Source organism: Thermoascus crustaceus (assembly GCF_041956765.1).
Source record: "Thermoascus crustaceus strain CBS 181.67 unplaced genomic scaffold VTN00scaffold_4, whole genome shotgun sequence".
NCBI classification, from domain to species: Eukaryota; Fungi; Ascomycota; class Eurotiomycetes; order Eurotiales; family Thermoascaceae; genus Thermoascus; species Thermoascus crustaceus.
The window spans coordinates 391,160-405,564 of record NW_027192530.1 but is presented as its reverse complement, the minus strand read 5'-3'; the positions used below and the strand labels follow the sequence as shown (position 1 = coordinate 405,564).

The 14,405-nt window shown below is 48.0% G+C and overlaps 5 protein-coding genes and 3 non-coding genes across 8 annotated transcripts; 7 read left to right on the top strand and 1 right to left on the bottom strand.

Annotated features, from left to right (window-relative positions):
- Positions 1-1,467: 1,467 nt before the first annotated feature.
- VTN00DRAFT_6738 (uncharacterized protein) lies at positions 1,468-2,310 on the top strand (the record flags this gene model as incomplete). Its single annotated transcript, XM_069433407.1, has 2 exons — positions 1,468-2,121; positions 2,203-2,310. 2 exons carry the CDS (start codon positions 1,468-1,470, stop codon positions 2,308-2,310), a joined length of 762 nt encoding a protein of 253 aa, XP_069286792.1.
- A 1,848-nt stretch (positions 2,311-4,158) lies between these two features.
- VTN00DRAFT_6737 (uncharacterized protein) lies at positions 4,159-5,235 on the top strand (the record flags this gene model as incomplete). The annotated part of the gene is made up of 1 exon (XM_069433406.1): positions 4,159-5,235. One exon carries the CDS (start codon positions 4,159-4,161, stop codon positions 5,233-5,235), a length of 1,077 nt encoding a protein of 358 aa, XP_069286791.1.
- A 755-nt stretch (positions 5,236-5,990) lies between these two features.
- On the top strand, positions 5,991-6,079 carry VTN00DRAFT_t128. Its single transcript has one exon. It is a non-coding gene; the product is annotated as a tRNA-Asp (tRNA).
- Positions 6,080-8,116: 2,037 nt separating this feature from the next.
- VTN00DRAFT_t129 lies at positions 8,117-8,205 on the top strand. The gene has a single exon. It is a non-coding gene; the product is annotated as a tRNA-Asp (tRNA).
- Positions 8,206-9,349: 1,144 nt separating this feature from the next.
- On the bottom strand, positions 9,350-9,442 carry VTN00DRAFT_t119. Its single transcript has one exon. It is a non-coding gene; the product is annotated as a tRNA-Asp (tRNA).
- A 481-nt stretch (positions 9,443-9,923) lies between these two features.
- VTN00DRAFT_6736 (uncharacterized protein) lies at positions 9,924-10,266 on the top strand (the record flags this gene model as incomplete). Its single annotated transcript, XM_069433405.1, has 2 exons — positions 9,924-9,957; positions 10,025-10,266. 2 exons carry the CDS (start codon positions 9,924-9,926, stop codon positions 10,264-10,266), a joined length of 276 nt encoding a protein of 91 aa, XP_069286790.1.
- An 86-nt stretch (positions 10,267-10,352) lies between these two features.
- On the top strand, positions 10,353-11,234 carry VTN00DRAFT_6735 (uncharacterized protein; the record flags this gene model as incomplete). The annotated part of the gene is made up of 1 exon (XM_069433404.1): positions 10,353-11,234. The coding sequence occupies one exon, from the start codon at positions 10,353-10,355 to the stop codon at positions 11,232-11,234; it is 882 nt and encodes a 293-aa protein (XP_069286789.1).
- A 2,465-nt stretch (positions 11,235-13,699) lies between these two features.
- VTN00DRAFT_6734 (uncharacterized protein) lies at positions 13,700-14,221 on the top strand (the record flags this gene model as incomplete). Its single annotated transcript, XM_069433403.1, has 1 exon — positions 13,700-14,221. One exon carries the CDS (start codon positions 13,700-13,702, stop codon positions 14,219-14,221), a length of 522 nt encoding a protein of 173 aa, XP_069286788.1.
- Between the last annotated feature and the right edge of the window lie 184 nt (positions 14,222-14,405).

The following is a 14,405-nucleotide window of genomic DNA, read 5'->3' as shown; positions in this document are numbered from 1 at the left end:
GAGGCAAATCGGAGTAGCCTCAAATGACTAAGCATGTGCCACAGGGTCACGTGTGTGTGTATTACATAAGCAAGACTGCCTCTCACGTGCCCGGTCCTCTTCTGGTCTTGGAGTTCTCGAGAACAGAAGATGAGCTTACTGAACACAGAGGCCATGTCTCGCGCGTGGCTTATACATAATCTCTTGGGAGGTTCTCTCTTTTCCTTCCATTTTTGATTTCTAGACCACCAATAATGGCTTGGAGTGTCTACGACTGTTGGTGTAGGAGGTCAGCACTTGCAACCTTATGTCCACCTGTCTCACCACGCTTTTCTTCCAGAGGAACTGTGCTACCTAGCTCAGGTGTCCACATACCTACAGGGGCCCAGTCCCAGGTTAGGCCTCTTGGCTCCCAGCATGGAATCCTTCGTGCATTAGCTGTTTTATCCTAAGGTCGCGACCTTTTTCCAACCCAGCCCTTCTCTGCGAAGTTAGCCGCCCAGGACACGTGCTGCGCCGCAGCCGAGCATGTACGCCGTCATGGCTAATAGCTTCCTGTCTTAGAACTGTTATGATCGGATTTGTTTTCCAGTGGGAATATGCTCCTTTGAACTATTACAGGCTCTTGGGCGGACGCTGGCCACGTACAGTACCTCGTGTGGACTTTCCTCACATGCCATGCAGCATGTAGGAAACAAATCATCTCTCGCCGCTTATACAGCCTCTGCGATTCAGCCTTGAATATCTATGCGTTGGTAATGCTTCTATAGTATATGGTTTTTCGTTGGCAGAGGCCACAAGATACTGGCTTTGACCCTAATCTATCATGCTCTGGCAGCTCAAAGAGCTTTATCCGTTTTGGTTGAATTTATTGTGCTTGCTCATATATGCGGCGGGACTGACCTCTATTTTCCTTCTCAAGCTGCAGATACAGACTTTCCGGAATAAATCAACTTTGAATTCTTGCATCTGTTTCGCACGGACGCTGATTCGGGGATAACATTTCCTCACTGGTAGTGTTTTCAGCATAAAGTTGGTCTTGATCGTTAAAGGCCTCTTGCTAGTCCATTCTACATACAGTCTAAGGCTGCGCCACGGCCCCGTCAAGCCTGAATGGGCCCTCAGAACGCTTTGACTAGCGCATTAGGACATGCTCGGTGAATTCAGCCGTACGGACCCAGGGAGAATTACCCTGTCAGAGTGAAACCGGGTTGTTGGGACTCCTGGTGCTTATTCGACAAGATAGACGTTAGGGAGATACGGATGACCTAAGAAGCACTCCATGACTGCGTGATATAAAGTGAGGAAATACCCCAGCTTCCATATCTCTGTTCCTGCCCTTTGTCTTCCAGCGCTCTAGCTCTTTATTTTTCTTCATATTTAAGTCTATATTTTTTCGGGTTTCCCGTACTTTCTGCAGATCTATTTCTCCCCTTTCAACTTTTTCTGAACATCACTACATTGTCTTCCTGATATCTGAACGTCAAAATGTATATGTACTTCCTTCTCCTTCCACTTCTTTTCCAAGCGGTCCGCAGCCTTCCCACGAATAAGGACATATCACACACAACCGTGGCCCTTGTTTACAGCGCCCTCGCACTTGATGGCATTCGATTCGAAAATTGTACAGTCACCGACGCTATTCCTCCGCTGCAGGACTCAAACCCTCAGCTCCCGGCTCCATCCCAGGGGTTGAAGCTGAAGCACGTTGCCCTGGGTCGCGGCACTCAGAACTATACATGCTCATCTTCAGATGCTTCCACTGTTCCCGCTGCAGTCGGTGCAGTTGCGAGCCTCTTCGACGCATCGTGCCTCGCTACCAAATATCCGAACGTCCTTCACCAGCTTCCGCCAGCACTCATGCAATTACCCGTTGATGGGGTAATCTACGCGGCTATGTCACTCGGTCGACTCCTCTCGTCCAAGGATGGAGGCCTTGTCCTTGGGCAGCACTACTTTGCCGATCCGACGACACCTTTCTTTGACCTCAGGTTATGTGGATACAAGGACTGGGCTGCAGCAGTCAAGAACGCAAGTGTATCTGCTCCACATCCTTTACAGTCTTCAACTACCTCGAAAGACGAACAGAGCGCAGACGTCCCTTGGCTGAAACTCGAATCCAAGGACGGAGTTGGGATTAAGGTAGGCGCATATGAGATCTTGATCTTATTTGCGGAATGTGGAGCTTGAGTGCAGCTAGCTAACTATTTACATTTGTAACAGGAAGTCTATCGTCTCGTGACTGCTGGGGGTTCACCTCCTGCGACATGCGAGGGCCAAGCCCCGAGTTTCGATGTTGACTACGCGGCGGAATACTGGTTCTATGGCTGAGAAATCTTCAAATTAAAACTTCCCTTATTGAAAAGAGGAAGAGGAGAGACGCTATTGTCTTTGTTAGATGTTTCCTTCTTTGTCGATACTTTGTTTCGGTATTAGGAGAGTACCTCCGGAAGCGTTTTATATTATTGATGAGCCCTTTATCTGTCTGTACCTGGAAGTTTCAAACTAGAACGTATTGCCTACGATGAACTGTGGCTTTCGAGGAGAAACAGCCAACTAAGGTCGATTCATATCCCTGTCGTAATGTGCACAGGCCATTGGTTTACGACTTCAGAGAAGAAAAGGTGTCTCTGAAAGCTTGACTTTGGGTGAAAGATAGTAAGTTTAGAAGTTCAAACAGCTTAACCGATCTCGGCTGCAACTAGTCCCTTAGTGTGCACGAAGATATAAACACGGAATTCGGATCTGTACACTGGAGGACAAGTGTTTGAATAGATCTGTTTCATTGACGCGCCTGAAACAACCAGAGGTCAACTCCGTAGTCCGGACATCTCAAAACAAACTTAGGCCAGTTTGGAATGCTTATAAGCGATCTCTCACTATAACTAACACATATAACACGCTAGATCGTATCAGGCCCGTGCAGAATTTGAGAACCTTGGAGCCCTGGAGCCTCGTTAGAATTAATATCCCTTGCCGACGACTCCCAGGATGAGTTTTCTACTACAAACGTACCTCGTGCATGAGGGACACATGTCATACTTCTGAATCACAAACTAAAACAGCGCCGGCACACATTGCGTTGGAGATACTGCTGCTGAAAATAATTTCTTTTAATGTTCCTTTTGAGCCTGTTTGAGAAAGATTGGTGTGTTGTTCCCTTACCCCAAGGTTCTCTTTGTTTTAACCCATGCCAGATGTGAAACATCTGGGGATAGGAGAAACAGCCGCTTTCCGCGATACCCCGCGTGCGCCTGTTAGGACTGTTATCTGAAATCCCTATAATAATAATGCCAGAAGGATCATAAAGAAAGTAGCTGCGTAGCAAATGGCCGTTAATTCAATTTATTGACAAACACAAAGAATAATTTTTCCTAGTATATACTATAAGGAATCTTTAACCGTATCCTTGGATACTTTGTACAGGGACATGGATGGAAAGGTACCTGATAAAAGTCTCCGACTCGTTGCAGGTAAAAGCGCGCTTTCTAAGTTTTAGGCACTGTTGCCCGTCCTCGCAGGCAGCTATCGATGTCACCATCTTCGTGGTATCAGGGGTATACTTTGCGCTTGATATTCAAGAGAGCAGGACTTGTCGATGTGATCATCCGGTAATTCTCGATGCAAGTCATTCTGCATGTGGCTAGAATGAGATATACAAAGCTTGAGCACTTAAAATAATCTCCTGTATACATACTAGACCAGTTACGGGGTGATACATAGGTAAGCAATCAAAATATGGCTCGTTTGTAAGCGGGGAACTTTCCTGCAAAGACTCGCAGCGCAAAAAAGCAGGCAATTGGAGCTATAAACAAGAGATATATGTAGAAAAAAACAATAAGTCAACTGTGCAGTAAATTTCCTCATTGGTATATTTCTATCCGTCATAGCTAATGCGGGGGGCTGCGGGGAACATCCGACGGGCGTCGGGACGGATCCGCCCCGGTGTGGTCGGGCGCATGCCGGAGGTTCTGGACAACTGCCATGCGATGACACATACTACTATTAATATATAAATACTCAAGGAAGATCCAAGTGAGGATTATTTTGGAAGACCTTTCTGTAGTAGTTATCTCTTTTTCCACGCTAACCTCACATAAAGAAAGCATCGTATCTGAGTCATATACAACATCATCACTTTCAATTACCAGTACGTCAAGCGGACCCTTCGATACAGCAATGGAACCGCAAAAGGAGAAGTCATATGTCAGCGCTGAAAATGCTCGGAAATTTGTCCAATCCGTATTAATCGGCAACGGCGTACCACCAGAGAACGCCGCCATCGTCGCCGACTGCTTGCTCCAGGCCGACCTGCGCGGCGTCGACACCCACGGCATCAATCGCGTCCCATCATACATGGAACGTATCCGCCAGGGCGTCTTGGATGCCAAGGCATCCCCGACGCTGAACCAGGTCACTCCGGTGGTCGCGCAGGTGGACGGGAAGAACGGATTCGGGTTCGTCGCGGCGCACATGGGAATGGCCCGGGCAATCGAGATGGCCAAGGAATTCGGCATCGGGATGGTCTCCGTGAAGCATTCGAACCACTTTGGCATGTCTGCATGGGTGGTCCAGCAGGCGCTTGACGCCGGCATGATGAGTCTTGTCTTCACCAACTCCTCCCCCGCGCTGCCTGTCTGGGGTGGGCGTTCGAAGTTGATGGGCGTATCGCCTATCGCGTGCGGTGCCCCAGCAGGCAAGGAGAAGCCTTTCATTCTGGATATGGCGCCGTCAATTGCAGCACGGGGGAAAATATACAAGGCCGCTCGACGGGGTGAGAAGATCCCAATAGACTGGGCTCTCGACGGTGAGGGACAACAGACGGACGACCCGAACAAAGCCCTCGAGGGCGTCATGCTTCCCATGGGTGGACCCAAGGGTTCCGCGTTGTCCATCATGATGGATGTCTTTTCCGGTGTGCTTTCTGGTTCCGCATTTGCGGGACATGTTACCAATCCGTATGATGCATCCAGGCCGGCAGACGTAGGGCACTTCCTTATCGCCCTGAAACCAGACTTGTTTATGAGTATGGAAGAGTTTAAAGAGCGGATGGACTATCTCTACAGACGGGTCATCGATTCCGACAAGATGGCTGGTGTCGATCGGATCTACTACCCAGGGGAGATCGAGCAATTGGCACAGGAGGAAAGGCTGAAAACTGGGATTCCGTACGTTGAGGCAGAGATTGAGGCCTTGAACAAGGAAGCCAAACGCGTTGGGGTTGACCCTATTATCGTTTCGAATAGATCGAGTTAGTAAAGTTCACAAAACATAGGTACGGGAAATACTTTGATCATGTTACGATGGCCGTCAAAGTCATCTAGGAGGAAGAAGAAGTCTCTAAGAGATTCATGGATTTAGTATAACTAAATTCTCTATATATGTACCGTGGGTAGTTTCTACCAAAGTGATTTTTGTTCGATTGTATGCACAACTACTGTGGACATCTTAATACTGCTTATATCAAATAGTGATGCAACTTTTGTTCTATTGATAGCCGCTTCTCAGCTAGAGTGACAATTCAGATGCTCAATCTCCCCTACTATATGTTTAAGATATAGATCAATCATCGTCATAAAAAGTAGTAATGACAATCGTATTTAGAATCTTCCCAGACGGGAATCGGATCGGTCTCCCGCGCTTGCTGCCGTGATGGATGCCAAGCAGAAATCATGACCACTAGAAGTAGATGATCTGATGATGTACAAATCGAACAGAATCAGAGAAAGTCCATAGGGAAAAGAGAACTCTACTATTGATCTAACTTCCACAGGCATGTCTTGAACTTGGCAATGCATTTGTTGTTCATGGTGGCAAAGTCCCTGATGAAGCTGAATTCCTATCTTAAACACGATTAAGATATTAATATGTTGGTACATTTCAATGAGAGGCAAGAGTAAGTACGGGTATCGAAACAGTTTCATCAATATACAGAGTGCTCAGTTGAATGGCCCATGGGTGGCAAAATGCATCTTTGTGAAAGGATTTGCCAACGTCATTCTGAAAAAGAATCTCGAATGGTCTAGTGGTCATGATTTCCGCTTGTCATCCTTCGCGGAAGCGAGCGCGGGAGACCGGGGTTCGATTCCCCGTTCGAGAGTTTATCGTTTACTTTTTTTTCTCGGATACTTCTTATCTCCTTCATATTTGTTGTCAAGTCCGTGTAATACTTTGTAACTCGTGAAGGTTTTTTTTGGCGATTTGGTGTTTTACTGTCTATGCCAACGGATAGACTACACCTTGTATCCGATCTGATCGAGCTCTGGATATTCCTTCTTGGAAGGAAGATACTGACTTTGTGACGTTTGTGTAATCTATATATTTGCTGTTGGACACTGTACGGAATTGGTGCCTTTGTGTGCTAAGCTGGCTTCGTAAGCGTACAGTGTTGTGTTGTGAAATTGAACGGGAGTGGTGTATGGGGGTGTGTCAATTGCGTCAATCAGAATACAGGACCGTCCAGTTTAGAATCTTTTTGGTACAGGGAATCATCTGGTAGGCGGACAATAAACAGATATACCTGGCTCAAGGTGCGAGCCGCAGGTACACTAGAGCCCGTATGCTCATCAAGAAGTCTGTATTTATGCATCAATTGTGGCCAATCTAGAGTCTGTTCATCGATGTAAATAGGAGCTAAGATAGTGTCAGCCGAATATTACCACTGTAACCTAGTGGTATGCTAAGAGACCTATCAGCCTAGTCAGCACACGCCGATTCGGATCTGCAGAAGGTCATAGTCCCTGCAATAAAAGAATCGTACTGTCTATACCCGAAACCGGCTATTTCCCTTTGTTATATCCTTTCATATTTCATGAAAATGTCTCGGGATCGTTAAATAAAGAAATATTCGGAAGGTCTTAACCCCTAATTCCATAAGAATAAATAGTCAGTTAGTTAGGGAGATTCGAATAATCAGGGCTTTCATCATCATACCTTCGGATTACCAGGTTCGCGCAGTCTGACAGATAGAGAGTCCTGCAATATCTTTGCTACCATACAAGGAAAATACTTGATAGAAATAAAATTAGAAATGGGAAACAGAAGGTCTGATGATATCACAATGAGACAGTGAAGGTCCTGGATACCAGATACAGTTATTTCTCGAAGGCCTCTTCTACCTAGTCATCATGTTGGCCTTATTTTGAAGCAATCTACGTTCATTCCTGATATAGACAATGTATCTCAGGTATCCATACGTCAGTTCCTCTGTGAGGCTGTGATGTACTAATTGAAGTTAATCCAATAAGATAGCAATGCGAGTGAACGAACGTCATTGCCATCCTGGTGTTGAGTCGCTTTCTTTATCTTAATTTTACCATCTTCCATACTGTGATTCCAATAGGCCTCAAGACCAAATTTGTATGCCTTAAGGAAGACAAAGTAATTAAAGACCTTCGTAGTCGCTATGAGTTTGCTTAACTCTTTTTGGTGTTCAAGATCGGAGATAGATATGATTGCAGAAGACAGGGGCATAATTCCTTTGATATTAGGAAACCGGAGTATGACCTCAATCGAATTGAATAGGGTCGAATTATAGTAATAGGGAGGAGATCCAAGGATGCATATATATATATTCAATTTAGTAGAAGTATTAAGAATATGAAGAGTAAATTGATAGTCCACTGCAGTAAATATCTAATGGACTAAAAGTCTAGAGTGATAGGATTCCATGAATAGAAAGAAAAGCATGTTTATTTTCCGGGCACAAGTGTGAAAGCTATATTGAATGTTGCAGTTCGAGGGCCATTCACATTAAATTAGCCGTGCTCAATAGACATGACCGATGGTTGGTGGACAGCCATCGGCAATGATTCAGCTCCAGATCCCTCAACAGACGACAAAGCTTCAGGTTCATCGTCACTGTCGTATTCTTCTTCACCTGCGACTGGAGCACCACCATCGTCAGTGGGGATGTCCCGTCGCTGGTCTGATAGAAGAGACGGCTTTCGATGTTGCTGAGACTCGACACACCTCCATTATCACTCTCAATATCTAACTCTGCTTGATTGCAGGTTCATCTTCAGAGTCGAGGTGGATGGCTGTTTCGACTGACTTTCCGGGATCGTTGCGCTAGTCTTTTTAGGTTTGCAGAGATTTTGTTTTGTATGATATACGAGAAATCTAGTACAACGACGAATCTCGAATGGTCTAGTGGTCATGATTTCCGCTTGTCATCCGTCACGGAAGCAAGCGCGGGAGACCGGGGTTCGATTCCCCGTTCGAGAGAACTTTTTTGATTTTTGGATACTTCTTACCCTCGTCACATCCTCTTTCATAGTAGGGATTGTTTTCAGTGCTCTTATAATGCTTTAATGTTTTGCCGTCCCTGCCAACGGATAACGAGGTCTTTCCTTGTTTGATCCGATCAACCTCTTGTCCCTGTCTTGGAGGCTCCAGTATATCCTGCATCTATACAGTTATATATTTATTTAAGATACTATATATGCAATGCTAGGCCAAACACTAGTGTATGTTAATATGTACACAGGAATTTGACGAGACATGAAAGCTAGATCTTATGAAAATCCCGGCGCTGCCGGAACAAGACTTTGGCAGTGACAGCGTCGGAGCCGTGCCCTTTACCACGACAATCCACTGCTCTACCTAACCTTTGATCCAAATGAACAATACATCTACTCAAGATGCTGTACCTGCTGTAAAAGTCACATGATCAGATAACGTACACTGTAGAGTCGGAGGCCTTGTGGCGTCGTGCATACAGCTTCGCCACACCCGGCACCCCTGCCTACTGCCACTTCAGACTAGAGCACTAGTCTGTTGAGTCCCAACAGCGGTTGGATATGCCGAAGGAAGAGCTGAAAGCTGTCGTGAAAAGACCAATTTGGCCTATTATGCACACTGCCCTGTGGCCCGTTCTCCATAGCATATCTGAGAGATAAAGTAGTTCATAAAGCTTTACAACTTGTTCTAGAAAAGAATATGAGAAATTATTATTGGACAGCTCACAGCAGTCGAGGAAGCTTACCGTCCAGATACTGCTTGTCGCTATAAAACTAAAAACAAAGAACTACATGGCTAAAACACCTAGTAAAGGCATTCTCTCAAATACTCCATATAGTGGAGACCTGACCGAAGCCGCACCCCAGACATTGTAAACCCTCTGGTCCCAATCCTGATCTGCCACATACATCTCTGTCGATGTACTGAACAGTGCAACCCAGGTACAGTGTCCTTCCCTACCTTCCGCTGCCCACCATGCCGAATTAATGTGTAAATGAACACCATGACAGCACACCAGAACGCCACATCCAAACATGACATCTACGTTTAATAATTACTGCCGACTCTGTAAACATAGGAAAAATATATTGAATTATGACAGCAAACAAAAGGAAAAAGAGTAGATGTGCTCCCAGACGGGGAATCGAACCCCGGTCTCCCGCGCTTGACTTGACTCGGGAATCATGACAAGCGGAAATCATGACCACTAGACCATCTAGGATTAACTGATGCACTACCAAAGCTAGCTAACGTTCCTATGGTTCTAACAAGCATTTGGTACCACCCAGCAGTTTTTTCATGTTGAGAGCTGATCGGGAAGACGCTGATAGCCTATCCCGAGGGTCTACTAATAGTACCGGCGACTTAGCGTCGGTTTCTACTGCCCCAATAATGCAGTGTCTGACCTCTCTTCCACTCGGATCTGATGTCTTCAACGATATTAGCATACAGTACTAAGTTTCAGCTATCGCCCAACAAATGTACAGGACTTGGGATAGATCAGGCTGAATCTATGAGACGTCTTTAATTCGGTAAGGAGAATAGTAAAGCGTGGATGTTTTCAGGCGGCAAGTATTTTATACTAATCTAAAAGGAATCAATGAAGAATAGTGCATATTTGAAAAGGACAAGAAAATACATTGTAAATCCCCATATCTGAAGAGAATTCTCATGTGAATGAATCAGCAAATCACTCTTTCTGCATGACAGTAATCTTCCGCAGCCGGGCATTTGGCGGTGACTGACGGTGACGGATTCAACCTCCGATCTAGGCTGACTAACCAGCTATTCATTCACGTGATAGCGCCCAGCCCCCTGCGGACAACAGGCAAACTTCGCCTGCTGGTGTCGCGCTCAACGGGGATCAACGCGTCTTTGAATAGGTCTATTCAGTCCTTTCATAACTATCTGCTTTCATTATCCTCCATCCCCTTTCTTATCCTTTGTACTTTGTCCATAGATTTTGCGCATCATGCGCTTTGCCTCGATCTGATCCCCAGAACCCCCTTCCTACAGCACCTACGGATTCTAAACCACTTCATCTGACACTGACCTGTCGCGATCCACCTATCTCCGTTCTCGCCTGACAGAAACTTTATCTAGCCTCCTTTCCTTTCCCGTTTCTAAGTAAAATGGCGACCGAATACAGCAAGAAGACGAACGCTGAGCTTATCGAGATCCTCAAGTCTCGTTCCCTCCCTCACAATGGCAAAAAAGCCGAGCTCGTTGCGCGCCTTCAGGAGGACGATGCCAAACAGTCAAAGCCTGCTCCTGCACCTGCAGATCCCACAGCCAAAGCAGATGCTGCGGACGATGTCATCGACTGGGACGATGATGAGGTGAAGCCATCCACCGAAGCCGGCGCCACTGCTATCGCAGCCGGCGGCAAGGGCGATGTTCCTAACCCGCCCGCTGTTCCGAACCAGAAACTTGACATTGATCCCTCCAAAACTGATGACCTGCATGTCGAAGCTAAGGGAGCTCCTCCTGCGGGTGCGCCTGAGGCGGAAACGGCTGGAAAGGCAGACGAGACTGCTGCCGCGACGGAAGAGAAACCCGCTGAACCTGCGGAGAAGCCCGCGGTCGACTTCAGCATCGGGCTTAAATCGACCGAACTCGAGGAAGAACTAAAGAAGCGCAAGGCTCGCGCTGAGAAGTTTGGCATTGTGGAAGATTCCAAGACCGCCCTTGAGGAAGCAGAGAAGGCGCTCCAGAGAGCCAAGCGCTTCGGAACCACCACCAATAACCTCGGTGTGGGTGTCAAGGGTTTGGACGAAGCGCTGCCAAACGAGCGCCCACGCAAGAGAGGCCGTGACAACGACGAAGGTGGTCGAGGCGGGAAGAGACGCAGCTTTGGCGGAAGGAACAACGGGAACAGGCGCCGTGGTCCCCCTGGTGGTGGAAATGGGAACCGCAACCGAAACGGTGGTGGCAATGGTAATGGCAGACCAGCCTTCAACGAGAAGGATGCCGCTGCCCTCGAAGCCAGGAAGAAGCGGTTTGGAACGAGCTGATTTTACCACATGTCCATGTCTTATTTCTGTCTCTTATACTAAACATCTCCTATTTCTTTGAATGTTCTTACTGATATGGGCGTTTGTGGCGGGACGTTATTTACTGGGGAATCAAATTCAGGGTCTTGTTATTTGCGATTCTCGAGCTTCACTTCCGTCCTCGAAACACAAAATTTCGCTATACGAGGCTGCGCTAGAAGACAAATATGTTTTATTAACTTGCAAGAAATTGTGTCATCCTATCTATCTTTATGCTGGAAGACTGGGGCTTCCAGGGAGATGTGTACAACAACGTTGGATGGCAGGTGAGACCAGGCAACACGAGGAGAGCTTAGGGGTGAAAAAGGATAATGACATAATGGGCTTCATCAGACATGTATTCCTTATGTATTTAGATATTATTTCCCTTAATTTCAAGTGATATGGAATCGGGGAAGATCTGCCTTGGAGCTGTCGGAACTCTATAGGTATAGCGTCATAGGCGTTTGTAGAGGCGACCTCGGAGGTATAGCCACAGGATGATCAGTCACCGGTTCACGCGGGTTGGCCCGCTCCGCTCCACCCGCTCTCCGGGACCCGCCTGGGCAGAAAACAAGAGTAAATTCTCCGTGCCTGACGTGAGCGTGGCGAAAAAGCAGACAGCAACGTGTTTGTTCTTCCTCGCGAGTTCGCATGAGCTGGGTTGTCTACCAGGTCAGCTGAAAGATACATTGGACTGCGGGACGGCTCCATGCAAGTCGCAGCGCCGGGCTTGTACCTGCACTGCTGCAGCGAACCAGCGGCCCCCATTTTGCTACCCGAAAATATCACTTAGCGCAGTAGCCACACTACGACTACTCCGTACTAGGTACGGAGAACAAGGTACGACAATCAATCTACGGCCGATCTTGGATCCTGGGCCAGCTGACAATCTGTGATGGGCGATCTCGGCGATCTACAGTGGCCGGCACGGCACCACTGTCCATCACGGACTACTCCCGTATGGCGTATTCATTTTCAAGCCATCTTGACGATGATATGTTGATTTCACACCAGGATTTGTCACTAAATTTGTCATTTGGAATTAATTCCGTCCGTCAGGATTTAGCGAGCGTCTGCACCACTTCCCTTGGAAATGAAAAATGCCACTAATCTGACCAGATACAATGGGGCACGGCAACCGTCCAGCAAACAGGAGCACTTATGTTCGGATATCTTTCCTCAAGATTTGAGTCAAGTCTCCCCCTCCTCCAGGCCGTGGTCCGTTTACCGCCGTCCCCACCTACTTGACGGGCTATTGCGAAGTCTAACATCACCATGCCTGGCGAATCCCGTCCCCGAACCGCCCTGGTACGAGGGATACCAAGATGCTACCAAAATAAAATGTTTCCTTTCCAGATGCCCCGCAGTCTTGGTGCCCCGACAATCATGGGCGTCGGAATCCCATCCGCATGGTTTGAGAGCACGGACAAGGTTGAACATGGACCACGGGCAGGACCCAGCAGGTACCATAGACTGAACCTGACCACTAAACAGCGCGTATCGCACCAAGGACCTTGGCTAGAGCCCAGCTCTAACTTTTTGCTACTTACTCCCCGGTATCAAGAACATACGTACTTACTAATGGGGATATCTTGTGGGCCGTTCAGGGAAAGGGAACGGTACAAATCACCGGGAACAGAGACGACCGCATAAAGTAACGCAACTACCCTTGAAACTGACTTGCGCATGTCGGTGTCGAATCGGAGTGCCTATGTGCCCCTAACAGATATGACTGGCTAGCATGAAGCGAATGACAGCTTCTAGATACATCTGTTGTTGCACGGCACTGCAGGAAGCGACGTCCTAAGATTCTGAGACATAGCGAGGAAGGGTCGCGCCTAAGCCATAAGTACTCCATGATTTCTCATTTCTGACAGACACATAGCGGTCCTGTCGATCTTGGGGATAATATTTATCACTATACAGGCCAGTCGGGTAAGAAGCGGACAACGTGAGTCAATGCCGCGCCGGACAGGCAGAGGTCTTCGATATCAGACTGTGGCGATTTTGCTGTTATGCCTCTAGGCACGCCAGCAAAGCAGCGGCGCAGCGTTTTTCAAGCTGAGCGTTTTACCTTTGGGCCAATGTGTTTTTCTACGCTCCAGGAGTAGTGTCTTGGTTTTCCAGTATTGGTCTCCTCGTTTCTACTATGCATCTCGTAGGCTGCTCCATGACCCTGCTACTCCGGCGATCAGCAAATCTCAAATTTATGCGAGCTGCTGGCGCCCCGTATGGCCAACGATATGACATATGCACGTAGTATGCGCTTCTTGTCTCGTGATCTGCGAGACGTCTCTTCGGTGTCGCCGTCGGGCGAGAAGAAGGGAGAGTCGAGAAGGCCGGCCCACTAACCGCACGAGCGAGACCCGCTCCGAGCGACCAAGCCAGCGCCTGTCATGCCTCTTGCAGTATACTCCATGCAATGAGCTTGGATCTGATCTCCAATGCTGGATCCCAAAGGATCATGGGTGCTTTTCAACACGCTTCTCGAGGAACAACTGTGCACGGAGCTCTCAGCGCTCTTCCGCCACCGACTCTATCAGCTCTACCTACTACGCTCAGTTTCTGTTTCCACCAGCAGAGAGGAGGACCCGAGCATCACAGGAGAAAAGATCTCATGGAACGCAGGACTCCGTCGTCCACGGGACGCTGATGGGTCGTGTGTGGACCTATCTGCCATGAGCAGCGCGCAACGTCCCGTCCAACAGCGCTCTCCAGGGTCTTCTCTAGGCCCTCTCGTCCCCGCTCCCGGCGCCCCATACCCGCCCGCGTCTCTGGCCAGCGACCTTGATCTGTCGACTCGTCCAGAACAGAATCCTCGCCAATTGCGATCCCGGTCACCATGTCTTTCCAACGAGGAGCCAACGTCCATCGTGCAAAAGGCGCCAGATGTGCCTAGCACTCGCTATGTACTGGTGCTAGGTGCTTACAGTTCTCCTCACTCAAAGGGTTCGGGTCGGCCCTGACCCAGACCCCTGGATGCTCATAAAGCATCCGACAACCGCTGCGTTTCCAGCTTCAATCTTGTCCTTCTTTCTTTTCCGGAGAATTTCTTCACTCGTTCTGCCAGCATTGCCTTGCTGGCTCCTCTGTGACGTGGTCGTCGTCGCCTCTTGCCCGTACGCCGCCCGGGCTCTGCTGTGTTTTAGC